General features: G+C 37.0%; 1 protein-coding gene across 7 annotated transcripts in view; it reads left to right on the top strand.

The window, feature by feature from the left end:
• IMMT (inner membrane mitochondrial protein) overlaps window positions 1–16,982 on the top strand; it is a 40,275-nt gene that overhangs the window by 13,749 nt on the left and 9,544 nt on the right. The window contains exons 2-10 of one of the 7 annotated variants that reach the window (XM_019827536.3): window positions 1,023–1,096; window positions 1,838–2,027; window positions 6,035–6,146; window positions 7,880–7,978; window positions 8,329–8,424; window positions 11,087–11,223; window positions 13,458–13,561; window positions 14,808–14,943; window positions 15,435–15,564. In XM_019827536.3, coding sequence (XP_019683095.1) covers window positions 1,023–1,096; window positions 1,838–2,027; window positions 6,035–6,146; window positions 7,880–7,978; window positions 8,329–8,424; window positions 11,087–11,223; window positions 13,458–13,561; window positions 14,808–14,943; window positions 15,435–15,564 — 1,078 coding nt within the window. Of the gene's footprint in view, window positions 1–1,022; window positions 1,097–1,837; window positions 2,028–6,034; window positions 6,147–7,843; window positions 7,979–8,328; window positions 8,425–11,086; window positions 11,224–13,457; window positions 13,562–14,807; window positions 14,944–15,434; window positions 15,565–16,982 lie in introns of all 7 variants that reach the window. The other 6 variants (XM_011281181.4, XM_006930260.5, XM_019827537.3 and 3 more) reach the window with 6 other exon arrangements.

The following is a 16,982-nucleotide window of genomic DNA, read 5'->3' as shown; positions in this document are numbered from 1 at the left end:
AGTTGCAACTGTAATTCTAGAGTAATTTTATGTGTCCTTTGATCAATACTTCTAAAAGAAAGTTTGTGTTTTTCTGACATTCTTTGAATGCAATTTCATCAAGAAACCTAGAGAACACATTCTTCCCCTTTGACTTGTTGCAGTTTGATTTTCTACTTGGTATAAAGAAAGATTTTGTTGATGCAATAAATTTGAAATTTCAGATTGATTGCTATGAATAGCTTTAAATTTATCAAAACCTTCCCCAATGGTATTTAGATACGTGTTCATTTGTTTTATTTGAGGGATCTGCATATTGTTAAGAAACATTTACATTTATGTGCTTTACTTTGATTAAAACAAATTTCAAAGTGTTGGTCTGATCATTTGCTTTCGGGTAAAAATAGATTAGTAGTTACATGGAGGTAATTACTGAGCATTTACAACATTGACATTTTTTTCTTAAAATTATTGGCTTTTAGTTTAATTATACACTATGCAAAAACCAAGATGTACTTTTAGATTTAAATGAGTTTCTGTAGGAATTGACTGGCTCCATAGTTATTGTATAGACGGGATAAGATAAATTTTTCTAGATAAATTAACCTAAGATTGGATCTCTCCCCTGAATGGATTTGTATACATCCTACAATGTGGTGTTTTGTATGGGTGATTTTTCAGATGTCTAAAGCTTACAAAGTAAAAATAGATATTTTATGCTATTGTTTTACTGTTTCTTGCCAACTAGAAACGCATGTGGCAAATTCCAGTTGTATCCAAGAAATAATTAGCATACATAACACTTGAAAGTGCTAATTGATCATAATCTGATAATTTTTTTAATCTTAAAAATTATCTAACCTGAACCTTGGGGTACTGGAAGCATCACTCTTGTTAAGGGTCTATAAGTTAATTTCTCAAAGTAAAATAATTTTTTGTTTAACAAAGACATTTGTAATAAAAATTCTTCATCTGAGTTACCACCCTAAAAGCATCCCAGATTCCTTGTGCATTGGTTGTGACGTTTTCTCTTTCCTCTCTAGAGCTGTCTCTGTGGGAAGTTTGTCCTACGTCCATTACGACCATGCCGTAGATATTCTACTTCAGGCAGTTCTAGGTATGTGGTCTCCCTGTCAACAGACTTTTAACTGTTGTTGAGGGATGTGTGTGCATATGTGTTTTCCATGAATATGGGAATAGCTGCTTAAAATTTTTTTGTTAAGGGGTGTAGACACTGGAGGTTTGCTCTAATATTTTTGGAGCATTATTTATTTGTAGGTGAAAATTTGTTATGATCCTCCTTTTAGTTCTTTTGTAGTTAGGTGACATCCAAGGTAGACAGCCTCCCTCCCTCATGTGCTGTCTTCCATTCTGTGGCAAATAGATGTCTATTTAGTACTTAGCACATTGTAACTTCAAAAGTGTTTGTTTTATTTGATATTTATATTGTCTTTCTTTTGTAAAGGGTTTATTTTACTGTATTTACAGAAATGTTATTAAGGAGAGAGGAGCTTTGAAAGTATTTCTTTTCTGGGTTCAGAGGAAATCTTGTGATTGTGGACATCTTGAAAATTTTTTAATGTCTTGAATTTTAAGGTTACTTAATTCTTCCTACTCTAGATATTACTGTACTTAAAAAATGTAGTTATCCATAAATGTTATTTTCTATTGCAGATATGTTTTAAAGCAAATCAGTGAAAGATGATGTGCAGCTATAGAAATAAACTTGGCTGCTGAAATCTGAATCAGCAGTGGAGAGGTAGAGGTTGGGGGTCTTTAAGACCCTTACCATTGGTCTAAGGAAGTTGGTGTGGGAGAGCCAAGGAATATAAATGTGTTTCCTATTTCTCTCACTTAGGTTGTCTCCTGGCAAAATTGCGGGAGCTGGCCTTTTGTTTGTTGGTGGAGGTATTGGTGGCACTATCCTGTATGCAAAATGGGATTCCCATTTTCGGGAAAGTGTAGAGAAAACCATACCTTACTCAGACAAACTCTTTGAGATGGTTCTTGGTTCCCCACCTTATCCTGTTCCATTGCCAAAGAAGCCGGTAAGAGTCATAAAAATATTTCAGTTTATCCTACGGAATACTTGTAAAAGCATGTTGTTTTCATCTTGAAAATATATGTATAATTAAGTAGAATTTTCCAGATGTGTGTTTGTTAGTTTTCTTTAACATTAATCTGTAGAGTTGGATTTTTATCCCTTTGGAGTTAAGGGTTCTCATTAAGTACCCACCACATAGAAAATAATTGCATGGCACACGAGGGTAAATGGAAGAGGCCGATTGGGCAGAGGTAACTGTGTCTGCCCTGTGGACGGAGAGTGTTCTCTGACAGCCTTCACTGTTGCAGCTATCAAGCTGTGACTTAGAACACTAAAAACATAAACATAGAATGGTCATGACACAGAACCCAAGTGGTTCTAGTTAGTACTGGCTCTTTTTAGACCACAAAACAAGAGTCACAGAATTTTGAGCTACTTACTGATTGGTTGATAGGAATATCTTCTGGTATTTCTGGGACTTGGTGCATATTCAGAGTATCACCTCCCCCCACCCGCCCCAAATCAGGCCTAAAATTTTTTTAAACATCTTAAATATTCTTCATTCAAACAACTGCTTTGAATAAAAATTTACAAAAGAGATTGTGGATTTTTGCTGATTTAGCCTTGGGTGTTTATGCTGTGAGGCTGGACATAGCTGACTCCTTCCTTAGAAACTGGGTGGATTTCTTTTCTCTAGGGTAGCCTACAGACCAGTCCTGTAACAAAGTTAATATTTGGAAAAGCAAATGTCCTCTCACACCCTCCCCCAGCCCTATCATGCTTTTTCAAAACAGTCTTCCACATCATTTATTCTTCCACATGAACTTTAAAACTGCTGTGTTTGCTGGCCAAGAGAGGCAGTTTTGCAGCTTTAGTAGTCAAGGAACAGAATTCTGTGGATTCATTCTAAAATGTTGGGTCTATTTGAACTTACATGACCCAGGAGAAATGGTTGGGCGTAATTCTAGGAGCATGGAGACAGGCTGAACAGTTCAGAGTAGTGTTCTTTTCTTGCTTGACATGACTTCAAGTGTCATTTTTTGTAGATGATTTGTCTGTCTCTCTCGTCATGGCCTCCCCTTATTCCACTCTAGCTATCTTGCTGAACATTTCTACTTGGATTACTTGGCAGGTCCATACTGTACTACCTCAAGAGTTACACTCTTCCTGATTTGCTTTTTTTGTGTTAAAGATAGTGCCATGCTGTCACATAGTTAGGTTAGGATTCTTGGATTCATCTTCATAGTTGCCTATGTTTTGTTAGCTATCCTATCTTGTTTAATCTCTGATATTAATTTTTTTCTTGCATTACTACTGTCCTTATCCAATTTCTGACCTTTATCATCTCCAAGCTAGACCTGTTTCTTTGTGCCCCAACCCTTTCTTTCCAGTCTCCACCCCTGAGATCTCTCCCCACCCCACATCATAACCTAGGCCATCCTCTTGACCAGTGTCAGAGAATCTTCTAAAATAAGTGCTATCACATTTTCATGATATTTTCATGATATCACTTAATCAGCAAGTTTTATACATTTCTTATCGTTTGAAAGAGACTGTAGAATGTAGAGAGACTTTCGAGATTGTTTCATGTTCTAAGGAGAGTAGAACCAGGAGTGGTTAAAAGTGAGCCTAGGAGCTGCCTATTTGTTCCTTTATTTTCTGTAGTTTATGGGTTTTGATGGTGTTCAGGTTGATATTTAACACACTTAGCAGTCTGGCTCTTACTTACCTTTCCAGACTTGTCTCTAAATCGTCCTGCACATAAATCCTTGGCTTTGTGCCAGTTTACGTTGCAAATATGCCTTGTGCTTTCCATTCATTTATTCAGCAAATGTCCATCAAGTGATTATTATGTACCAGGCAGTGTTTCCAGGGCCTGTGTTAAAGCAGAGAACAAAGCTGCTTTCCATTTGCACAGTTTTTCTGTTAGTGGTCTTGTACCCATAGTGACTTCCTTTCTTTTGCCTACTAATATTCTCTTTAAGACCTGCATCCTTCACTGCATACACCAAAGTGTATTTTCTCACCTCTGAAGTACAGTAGCAGGTAGTGTTTTTATTTTTTAATTTTTACTATTTATTCATTCTCTACTCACATATTATTACCAACTTGTTGCTTTTAGAAACTGCATTTTACATTTTATTTCACGATAATCCTTTTTGTGCCGAAGTGATTATTTATGCACAGATCATAAATATTGAGAGAAGATAAACTTAAAATCTTTTTGATGGACATGGAATAAGATCTGCCTAAATGGAGACAAATGTTACTTTCCTGGATGGGACTTAATACCATAAAAAATGTCATTTTTCTCTAATATATGCATTTCTCTCAAGTTTCCCTTAAATTTGATTAGAAATTTAAGAGAGAGAGAAATTTAATTTTGAGAGAAATGATGTTTGTATAGCTGTATATACATACCACATACACATACATCTAATAAGAATTCTAATGAATTTTTCTACATGTTGAAGAATCAGATAAGATGATTTTAACGTTCACATGAAAGGATTAAGTAATGTACAAAACTAGCTAAGAACATTTCAGAACAGTGTTGGGGTGGGGAGGGGTCAGAGGACACTTGCTTTTCCAGGTAATTGGACTTTGTTATAATCCTACTTTAATACAACAGTAAGGTTTTGACACAGGATTGGAAATAAGAGGAATGGAACGACTTAGTGTGGAAATAGATCTTATTTATACACAGATACACGTACATACACGTTTATTGTGAAAGTGTGAATTGCTAGATCCTTCTGTGAAAGTGATCTGTTAATATCTTCTAAAAATATACAACCTTTTTGACCCAGCACTTCCTCTTTTTTGGCAAACTGTCCCGCAGAGACCACACTATAGTACTCTTCAGTTACATGGACATGGATGTTTCACAACAACAACAAAAAAAAAGCAGAAAACAACTTGAATGTTCCAAAATAGAATGGTTGACCAAATTGTGGGGTTTACAACTACATTAAGATATGCAATTAAATTAGAATATTATGCAACTAAAAATAATTTCTTGACCTGGAAGAGACTGTCCACGGTACATTATTAAATGAGAACAAAAACAAGAACTGAGTTACGTGGTAATTTGTATACTATAACCCTACTTTAGTTTGTTTAAAAAATGAAAAATTGTATATGTGTATACATACCTGAGCTTATGCTCAGGGGTGGAAAGATAGATTTCAGGCTATTGGCAATGGCTACCTGAGAGTGTTGGAAGGGAAGGGAGCAGTAAAGGCATGTCTCGGTATTAGTTTGCTTGTTATAGTGATCATGTATTTCATGATTTAAATGATAAAAATTTAATAAAAGAAAATGCATATATTTCCAATTTCCGGTAGTGACAGAGATCAGAACTATTCCTATTATATTTGAGTAGTCCTGTTAGAGATATCTGAGTCCCCTTGTCAAGTTCTGGCAAAATATTTTGGTACTCAGTAACTTTTGCCAGTATATCATCTGTCAGTCTTGTTAATGAATAAGGCCTTAAATTTGAGGCAGATGGTAACTGAGAAAGAGAAAAGTGGATATTAAAATTGGGTTGTGTATTTTAGTGTGCAATTGCATGAATCTGGGAGATTAAAGAAACAAACTTTCAGTTTTACTCAGACCCTCTGAAAATTACTTGTTTCTAACTGAATGTATACACAACGCAACAACATTTGATTTAGAAAGCAGATGGAAATGGTCTTCTCAGCGTTGTATGTGGAAAAGAAATGGTGTTTAAAGGGAAGGTTCTACATCATGTACTTGATTGGTTGCCCTAAGAAAAGCCTTTGTTACTACTAAAATGTGGGCCAGTCATTTGGAATGAAGTTTTGGGACTGCATTTTTCTAGGATGATGACTTCTCTTCCCTTACTGTGGTTAATAAAATACATTATATTGTAAAGTGTTAACTTTGTATGAAAAGCTGAAAGACTTTTGTAATAATACAAGTTACAGTATGCTGCCTTAAAAAAAAATAATATTGTATCTGAAATGTTACCTGTGTTTTATTTCCAAGAGTGAGTCTGGTCCACTAAAAATCTCTAGTGTATCAGAGGTAATGAAAGAGTCTAAACAGCCTGCCTCTCAAGTACAAAAACAGAAGGGAGACATTCCAGCTTCAACAACAGGTACTTACATTTAGAATCCTTTTTTTTAAATTATAGGTAAATGAACTGTTTTAATGTATTTGTACTCAGAGTCAAGAGGGGGCCCCCACCCCACGTTCACTCTTCTGGTCCCTAGTTCTTACCCTGGGAAAGGAGTGTCCATTCACACCTGTCATTTTGGCACTCAGTTTAGAGGAGTTGAGTGGGATATGGAATTGGACCTCATTCTGAATAGCTACTGAGTGAGGATAACAGCAAGAATTGTCTTGCCTGCAACACTTTCTCTCTCTTTCTTAATATTTATTTTGAGAGAGAGAGAGAAAGAGAATCCTATGCAGGTTCCATGTTCAGCATGGAACCCAACGAAGGGCTCAGTCTCACGACTGTGAGATCATGACTTGAGCCAAAATCAAGAGTCAGGTGCTTAACCAACTGCACCACCCAGGTGCCCCAACATTTTTCCTTTTATGTTTTTCCCCTCTGACTCCTAGTCCTTTCTCCTCTTTGAATTTTAAGATTTATTCTCTTTTCTTACCTCTTTACCGTTTCTTTCTCCTCTCAGTGATGAAAGTGTCTTGGTCTAGCTGTGGTCTGGGGATTTTTTTTTCCTTCATGAGTTACCAATAATTTATGGCACTTACCTGACTAACCTGCTCAGTATACATTTGAACTTCTGTGTTCCTCCTTAGTCACTTTTGTCCTTGATTAAACCTCTTTGTTTTATTCACATATTCACTAATTGTCTACTATATGCCAAATATGCTTTTAGGCACTGGGGCTATAGCAATGAACAAAACAATAAAAACAAACACAAACTCTGCAAATATTCCTTAGTGGGATGAGGAGAAGAAAATCATATAAATGTGAAGCGTATAGGATGTCAGAAGTGATGTGTTGGGGGCATTATTGCAATTTAAAATGGAGTGGGCAAAGACTAGAAAGAGATAAGGGAATAAGACATGTATAAAAGGCTGGTGGGAGAAAAGCATCCCACACAGAGGGATTAGCTAGCGCAAAGGCTTGGTATATTTACCTAGTAAGGAGCATATGAAGCTGGAGTGGAGAAGAGAACAGTAGCAAATGAGGTCGAGAGGAAGCAGAAAGCCTATTGTGGTACTCTCTGGAGGCCGTTACAAGAATTTTGCTTCATATTCTGAGTGTGATGGGAAGGTGTTAGGGGGGTTCTGAGCCAGGGTATTGATTGATACCTGACTTTTAATAAGATCAGTGGCTTTGGTGGAGAATAGATAAAGGGATCAAGAGCAGAGCAGAGAGACCAGTTAATAGGCTTTGTGATAATCCAGCTTTATCTCTTAAATGAGGCTTTCGGTTTAATTTTTTTTCTCTCTATTCTGTTGCTCTTTTTCCCCCCTGCCTTTCACCTTTAGAATTACTCATTTTCTCTTCCCACACTTGTTTATAAGCTCTTGAATTTCTTCAGCCTTCCTTTCTTCTTTTTGTGTTTGGAACTGTCATCCTGTTCTTGCTCCCACCTCTTCTCTCTTCTCTACCACTCTTAGAAAATATTTTTTGGTTATCTGCTTTGTTACTACTTTTCCGTGTTATGTAAATCTTATGCGCGTGTCTTATATTTTAAGATTTAATGCCACTTAATACTGTTACTGGAAGCCTTGCCTGGTGCTAGTAGTAGTAGATTCCTATATGCTTCTTTGTTAACCCAGGAAACTATAAATACCATGAGTAACGTATATTTGTAGGACCTACAGCGGCAGCTCAAATTATTTCTGCAGCAGGTGATACACTGTCAGTCCCAGCCCCTGCAGTTCAACACGAGGAATCTGTAAAAACTGATCACCCTGGAATTGAAGGAAAATCCAAGCCTACAGCTTCAGGTAGTTTATTTATATTTGTGGTTTTATAACGATTTGCTCATCAGAACTATTTAATGCCTAGGCAACCTCTAGACAGTATGTATTTACCCATATATACTGGTTTTATTTACAGTCTTGCTTAGGGAATTTTTTAAATTTCGGAGTCTGTGTAAATCTTTTAAAGCACCAGGTTTAGAGCTGACGCCCTGTTTCTTCATGTTGGAATCATTGATGATGTGGTTTTAGAATCCTGATGACAAAAATGCCCTCAGTTGATAGAGCTGGCAAGTACAGTGGTGTTTTTATGCCCCTGTGAGCTATTGAAATTCTGTGCTGAAATTTGATTTCCTCTTATTTACTTTTGCTGCAAGAGGAAGCATCCTCAACTTCTGTACGGGAGCGACCACCCGAAGAAGTTGCAGCTCGCCTTGCACAGCAGGAAAAGCAAGAACAAGTTAAGATTGAGTGTATGTAAACCAGATGGCTTCTTAAGTACTTTGGGTCATCTCCATCAGTTGCTGTCTTCTTCAGTCATTGGCACACATTTCCTCTGTCAGCTAGTTTGGTTTCTTTAGTGGCATTTCTCCATGCACCACCTTTATTTCATCATTTGTATTCTTTCCATTTAAACTTCTTTACCCAGGTGGCAAAGGCATTCTTAGTGTACATCTGGAGAAAATTCCAAATAACAACTTTCTCCATTTGTGTTTATTAGGGTTAGTGCTAAAGAGTCTGTATTCTGGGGAACAGAAATTGTTTATGTTTTAGCAACTTGCTGAAGAGTCTTTCAATTGTTTAACTCCAGTATTTGTGCAGGTCAGAATGGCTCCTGCTCTGCTTTATTACCAATCTCTGGACTCTCTCTGTAGTAGCCCCCTTATCTGAAATTGGTGGAGGATGGAATATTGTATATATGGCTGGTTTCCAGCTAACTGAAGCATATTCCTTTTTAAGTTTCGACTTTATGGTAAACTTTTTGATGGTTCTAGAAAAAGATGTTAGATACCTAAAAACATATTTTCCTCTCTTAAAGAAGGCATAGGTAACATCATTTATTGCACTGTGCTGCAATTTATTGCACCGCGCTGCACAGTGATCTCTGTAGGTAGGGGATATGTAGTTGTTGCCAGATTGAGAGAGGTTTGTTTTAAAGTCTTCTGGCAGCTGTTTATAGTTTTTATTTGTCTCTCTCCATCACGTATTTCTGCTTGTCTGTCCTGAGTGATTCCTGTTTCCCTTCTAATACATTGGTTCTGACCTATGCTGAGGAGGCAGGTTTGTTAGAATTGTGTCAAGAGTGGAAGGGACAGAAGGAGCATAGGTGTAGGGCTTCCGTTTGGCTGCTTGGATTTTGGTTGTGTTTTTGTGTTCTTCTGAGTTCTTGGCCATGGTTACAAATAATTGAGAATGTTGAATAAAGACTTGTAAATAAGTGAAATATTTCTGTACTCCCACTTCCTGGGAGAATTTTTCCTGAATTCAAGTCAAGATTATTTTTTTCTTTTATTCATATTTTTATACTTTTCACTTTTCCCCTTTTATTATATGGACACCTTGGAGTAAGTTGTAAATCCAAGATGGCGGTGTCTGTTTCACTGTGCTCTTTGTTGTTGTTCAGTTCTTATATTTCATTTTGGGCAGAGTGGAAATTTTAAGGATTTTGTCTATCACCTCTTAGTTTTCTCCCAAGCTTTCCTTTAAGAATGTATGCGTTTGTAATTTTTGTCAAGAATCAAAGCACACAAAATCAAGTGGAACTACATCGAACTAAAAATAAAAAAGCTTTTGTATGGCAGAAGAAACAACTAACAAAATGAAAAGGCAACCTATGGAATAGGAGAAAAGTTGATACACAAAATATATATGGAACTCCTACAACTCAATAGCAAAAAAAAAACCGCACAAAATAACAACAATAACAAGGAATCAAAGTACAGTGAATAGACTCTTAAAGAAGACTTCGAGCCTGTGGGCCGCTGTGAAGTAGTATACTGTTGTTTGTCACACCGCTTCGATGTGACCCCATTAATTCATGCATGTTCTCTCCCTGCCTCTTTATAACCCTCTCTTCATATCCCGTGTCTTCAGAACCTCAACTTCACATCCATAGCTTTGTATTTTCTTGTCAGCACCTTGCTCCTTCTGTCTTTGTTGCAGAGGTACCACACAAGTGGTTCCTAGGTTCCGCTTGTTCTAGTTTACGCTGCGTTTGCCAGAATCACCTTCTGTTTTTGTCTCAACTGCCAAATATTTTTGCCTTTTTTAAAAATCATCTGTTATCCGATATAAATTACTGTTCTCACTGGCTTTCTTCAAATTAATCATTTTGCCATTTTAGCATTATATCTAATATCCCTTGCTTTATTTATTTTATTTTTTTAATTAAGTTTCTTTTTGATTCCTGAAGCAGCAAATAGAAATATGATCTTAATAGGTCGTAGCCTCTTGAACACCAGTGTCTGGCTGTTTCCTGAGTTCTTTTGTAGCAAAACACTTTCCATTCCCAAACCAACTTTTCTTTTTTATTTGCATGTTTTCTTGTCTTTTTCTTTTTCTTTTTCTTTTTCTTTTTCTTTTTTTCTTTTTCTTTTTCTTTTTCTTGTGTGTCTGTCATGTGTATGTGTGTACGTGTGTGTATATATACATAACTTGCTAGGGGTATCCTTTCCTCCTGAGTAGATGAAGTGGGTACCTCTTTTTCCCTGTGGTTCTATAAGATCATTATTTAAACTTAAAAATGCTGGTGGTTATGCTAAATTTATAGCCTCTGATAGCTAAAAGGGGCTATAGTGTCCTAAACTTTGTTCCTTCTTTTTGAAGTATATGCTAGCTGCGTTTAAGCATTTTTTTTCTTAAAAAATCCCCAAACACTTTTAATTTTGAAAAAATTCAGTTCTACATAAAAGTAAAAATAGTATAATGAACCCCCATAGGTGTTTCCACCAGATTTGGTAATTACTAGTATTTTACCATACTTTCAAATGAAACTGATTCTCTCAGTCTGTGTGTTTTTTTGTTTTTTACATTTTTGGGGAAAGCAATGGAAGGCTCAGTAGGATAGGCAGGGAAGTTTAAAATAAAGTTATTTAGGAAGGAGGGATTTGTTTTCTAACGGTTTTTGTATTTCAGCGGTAGCTAAGAGCTTAGAAGATGCTCTGAGCCAAACTGCTCGCATCACTCAACAGGCCATCATAGCCCAGAATGCCGCGGTGCAGGCCGTCAGCGCACACGCCAGCATATTGAAGGCAGCCATGGACAATTCTGAGGTGAGCCAGAGAATGAGTAGACTTGTGGTATTTAAGACTGATTTTTCTACCATGGGCTTTCTCTCACTAAGTGAAGACTGTCTAGGGTAATTGTTATTTTTAAACAAACAAGGCAGGAAAAAACCTTTAAGTGTTGTTTTTAATGAATTTTATATAATGCTTTACATCACGACAGTGATATGGTACAAGAATTAGGTCAGATTTTTTGCTTTCATACATTAATAGTGCTTGAATTTGTTGTGTTTTTTTGCTTTAAAATTGCCGACCACTTTCTAAAATAAACTTTTTATTTTGAGATACTTTTAGATGGATGCATAGTTGTAAGAAATAGTACAGAGATCCCATATACCCCAAGATACCAGCTATTTTATTTTTTAATTTATTTTTATTTTTTTTATTAAAAAAAGTTTTTTTTTAAGTTTATTTATTTTGAGAGACAGAGCACAAGCAGGGGAGGGGCTGAGGGAGAGACAGAATCTCAAGCAGACTCCGCACCATCAGCACAGAGCCCGATGCGGGGCCTGAACCCACGAACTGTGAGATCATTACCTGAGCCGAGATCAAGAGTCTGACATTTAACCGACGGCCACCGAGGCACCCCTATATCAGCTATTTTAAATGCTTATGCTGATTATTTAATTTACACTGAACACTTCAGAGAATAATTACATTAATTTAAAAATATAATACTGGGACTTAATAAATTTCTTTTATAATTATATTCAGCTATTCAGTATATAAAAAACATATCCTGACACCAGGTTATTTAAAGAGTAAAAATAAATATGTAAGCTGTGAATCTCAGGGATCAGGATCATGTATGATCAGTGAAATTTCTTTGCCACTAGAACTGTGTGCTTAAAAAATTTAAACAGAGTTCGTGTTATTTTATTCCTATGTACATACATAACAAAAAGTTAAATTAGAGCTCTGATGTAAACAGCCAGAAATTACAACCTTTAAAACTTAAAAGAAAATTCTGGTTTATTCAAAGTCCAAGAAAAAAATGTAAATTTCAGTCCAAATTCAATCAGGAAAGTGGAAACCACACAGAGAATGCCTAATATTTTGGTTATACAGGTGGGGGAAGGCTGGATATTGTATGATAATCCGGAAGTTGGGTTTGATCCCAAGTGTACTGGTATCTTTCAGAAGGACACTTATTGGAAGTTTTAAATGCCCATGGTATTTACTTAGGTGGAAGGCTACATAAGAGAGTATTTCCTCCTCCCAGTGAACACATAATATATAGTGCATGTGAATTAGATAATATGAAATCTATTGAAATCAAGATTTTACAACTAAAGGACATTTTATATTAGTGGTTAACTAGATTAGGGAGTATTAGCTGGTGTTAACAAAATAATCAGAAACATGTATGAACCCAAGTTTTGAAATGTTAATAGATTCCAACTTCTGTTTCATCCAATAAAAAACCTGCAAGTGCACAAGGACTCTTAGTGAATTGCTTTCTTAAAGCAGTGTTTGGAAACCGTTGGATTTGGCTTGATGGTAGGGGAGTCTGGTATCTATTCTACAGAGCAGCTTATGCTTGGACCTCTAGACGGGTTTTTAAGACTTTTGTGTGTGTGTGTATGTGTGTGTGTATATATACACTTATGTATATATTTAATTTCATAAAATGTTAATAACATATACATATGTAATTACATTATATATATAATTACATTATATATATGTAATTAACATTTTATGAAATTCAGCCTAAGGGGGAGTGGGTTTGACAATAATTTTCACTTTACAAATTACAGAGGGTATTTAGGATAATGTTTTAGAGGAATAAGGACTCCACAAGTGTGTAAACTTTCTACTTAAACTGTGATTTTGGTAGACCTGCAGTGAAGGAAATTTTAAGTATTGGTGCTTCGTTGCAGAATAATTTAATCAGCAAATAATTTACGAAGTTACTGTTCTTATTAACCTTTTCTGCTTCATTTCCCCTTTGGAGAATCTAATAAAAATATCATCTCTTCTTAGAAAATGCGTATATGCATGAGAACACAGTCTTTTACAGTTTTGGTGGTTGCTGTTGATAAGGGTCTTGGACTTCTTTGATCCTAACCATGAACTTTAGATTAAGAGATCCTGCTCTGATGAAATATTATATATAGGTTTTTACCATTGAATTTAATATCCTTGTTTCTAAATTTAGCCACATTGGCCTATCCTAGGTCAGTAAAAGCAGTTATTCACATTTTATACGTTTTGTTTAGGTTGCAGGTGAGAAGAAGGCGGCTCAGTGGCGCACGGTGGAGGGTGCATTGAAAGAGCGCAGAAAGGCAGTCGACGAGGCTGCTGATGCCCTTCTCAAAGCCAAGTAATTACTCATGGACTTTAACAAGTAATTAGGGCCTCCTGGTGGCTTTCTTTGGGCTGGGTTTTCTTTGTACTGTCTGTATAGAAAGAGGAGGCAGAGAGACCCTTCCCTCCCTTCACCTGTCCTTGATCTGTATTGGTATCAGGAACACAGAGCCTGAAAAAGGAAAGAGGGAATAAAATATAATTAGGCCAAAGTAAATTTAGCCATGACCTATATAAAGGATCTTGTATAAAAAGCAGTTTTTCTTTAGATTATTGCTTGGGTGATGTAGCTCTACAGATTTCCTGAGAGTCTACCATAATTTCAAGATTTTTCAGGGGTGGTTTGGACGGTTTTATCAGAATCTTGACAGTATGTTACAATCTCTTTGCCTTATCTAAAGTAGGAAGCAGTAGGTCTATAATAGGTCTAGTTTTATGCCACCTTGGGCTTGATTCCTGGAAGTTGGCTAAAACTAGGTCAAGCATTCCAAGTATACGATCCACCTCTTATTATGGAAACTTACATTTGACAAAAAGTTCTTAACATTCTGGGATCGTGGTCATTCAAAATGATGCTGTCATTTTTAACAAAATATTATCGATGGAGAAAGAGAAGCCTAGTAAAGCCAGAATATCTTTTAGGAGACTTAAGACGTTATGCTCACATCGCTCGACCATGAGTCGGGGCTCTTGAGTTCTGTGTTTTGTGGTGGGTGGGCCACAGTTCATCCAGTTTGTGGAACATTTTGAATCATGATAGCTCCCTGAGACCCAGCTTTTGCTCAGTGAGCTCTTTGGCCTCCTCCCTTGCTGTTGTCTTCCTTAAGCTCTCATTGTCAGGGGAATCAGCCTAATCCCTGAAAAAGCTGCTGTTTATTGAGTGCACTTGAAGTGGCAGGCACTGTGCCAGGTTCTTCTCATCAGTTAGTTTTAATTCCCTCAGAAAGGTGAGCAACAGAGGAGAGGCTGATCTGGAGTGGAATCCAGGTTTGTCTGGTTCTGAAGCCTGTGTGTTTCCCTCTATACCACGCTGCTTCTCTGGTTCACCTTAGTAAATCTGGCTTCTGACCAAGCTGTTTTCAGTTGTTTTGTAAGGAAAGCTTCTTTGCGTATATTTATTATGAAAACGCATTCAGTAATTTCTTTCAAATTGTATTTTTTTCATAGACTTTTAACAGTTATGTGTTATATTGACATCACAGTCTTTGATAAAGTTGGTAAGAAATAATACTAGATCTTTGTTTTGCTTTATTGATTTCCAGAGAAGAGCTAGAGAAGATGAAAGGTGTAATTGAAAATGCAAAGAAAGAAGAGGTTGCTGGGGCCAAATCTCATATCACTGCTGCAGAGGGGAAACTTCACAACATGATAGTTGATCTGGATAATGTGGTCCAAAAGGTGGGTTTCTTCGGTCTTTCACAGCATTTCAGCATTTTTAAATATAATCCTTTAGTCAAAGGATTTGAAGAATTCAGGAAAATACTAAGATTCCTATCTCTCTCCCTTTTCCCCTGTGAAGAATATTGTTACTGGTTTTAAAAACTTACTTGGAATGTCCATTATAGTGATACTTTTTATAATAGGCAGCATTTTTGGTCATGGTTATTAAATGAAAATTTTCAGATCTTCTGCCTTCATTTATGTAGTCTATATGGGTAGTTTCCTGTGACCCAGAGAAGGAGGGACAGGGGGATAGTAAGTTGGAAAGGCGCCTGTCCATAGTATTTGAATAGAATTACAAGGCTTATGTTCCTTTGAGCTTCAGCGTTCTCTCTGTTATTTATATATTCCCAGCCATTGTGTAAATAACGTAAATGTACTTTGTTTTTCTTTGGATGCTTATGGTATTTTGTCTTCACTTTAACCACATACATCTTGTATTTATTTAGGTCCAAGCAGCTCAGTCTGAGGCTAAGGTTGTGTCTCAGTATCATGAGCTCGTGGTCCAAGCCCGGGATGACTTTAAACGAGAACTGGACAGTATTACTCCAGAAGTCTTGCCAGGGTGGAAAGGGATGAGTAAGTACAACTGAACTGTTGTTGATACTTTTCTGTGTTTGTTTTATTTTTTTATAGTTTTTTAAAAAGTTTATTCATTTTGAGAGTGAGCAGGGGAGGGGTAGAGAGAGAGGGAATCTCAAGCAGGCCCCACACTGTTGCACGGAGCCCAATGCAGGGCTCAAACTCATAAACCGTGAGATCATGGCTCGAGCCAAAACCAACTGTTGGATGTTCAACCGACTGAGCCATTCATGTGCCTCACTGTTTTTGTTTTTTAATACCTGTTTGACTAAACTTGCTTCAGCCCCATTCGTCTAATCCAAACCCCTGTGGTATGCACATCTCGTGCGGTGTACAGTATGGTGTTTGCCACATTTTATTTCATTCACAACCGTGGTAGGTGACACACTTGTGACAGTATTCCCATGGTTTTAGTCATGGTAGACACAAGTTCCAGCCAGCGTGTAATCCTGTAACCCATGATTCTGCTACTCAGGAAAAAGGAAAAAAAAGTTTAGGACCCAAGTAAGTGAGAGTGGCATTATAACCTTAAATCTGTTAAATATTATATATATGTAAAATTATTCAAAGCCTTTGGTACTTTACAAATATTAGTAATGAATAACTCATGGCACACCTTATGACTGCTTGTGTGACAACGTTATGGTTGAAAATTCACATGGTGAAAAGGAAATCATCTGTATGACTGTCCACTTACAAACAGACTGCAGGGAAGTGTGATGGTTAAGCAGTTATACAGTGTGACTGCAAAGAATAGTCAGGTGTCCCTGAAGTGCTCTAAGAGTACTAATCACAGAATTTAGCAGTCTCAACCAGATCAAAATACTCTTTAAATGCTAGCGTCTGTTAGAAGCTAAACATCCGGTAGGAACCGAACTGGTAGGTAGGCCTCTCGAGGCTGAAGGTGACCAGTTTGCATCAGCTGGTCTGTGGAGCTAAGGTAATCAAGACCGTTGTGGGAGTTTCAGCTGCGTAATGCCCAGCCAGGGAGATGTAAGGGCAAGAAGCAGAGTCAAAGCTGTTAACAAATAACTCAGACAGTTAAGTGTTTTGAATGCAGTTGACACATAAGAGGCAGATTCAGACTCTTGTCAAAGAAAATCAAAAAAGATTTGTAAGAGGATGAAATGGAGAAACACAGTTCATTCTGGGGACAGTGAATCTTATTTGTACATGGTTGTTTAATCTGATTAGCAGCTGGCAAAATGGGCAGTGTGGGCAGTCTGTCCTTGAGCAGGCTTGGTTAAGCCACGTCTGCACCATTTCCTTCGTCGGAATTTCCCAAGGGCTGTGCTTTATTGAGGTTACAGCTGAAATAGTTGTCTCCACCCCAGAGACCTTTCCTGACCATCTCCCTCCAGAAGTCACCCTACCACATCACCTTATTTTATCTTTTTTTTAAGATTTTATTTTTA

Source organism: Felis catus, chromosome A3, assembly GCF_018350175.1.
Source record: "Felis catus isolate Fca126 chromosome A3, F.catus_Fca126_mat1.0, whole genome shotgun sequence".
Classification (NCBI taxonomy): Eukaryota; Metazoa; Chordata; class Mammalia; order Carnivora; family Felidae; genus Felis; species Felis catus.
This window is presented reverse-complemented; position numbering and strand designations above follow the sequence as displayed.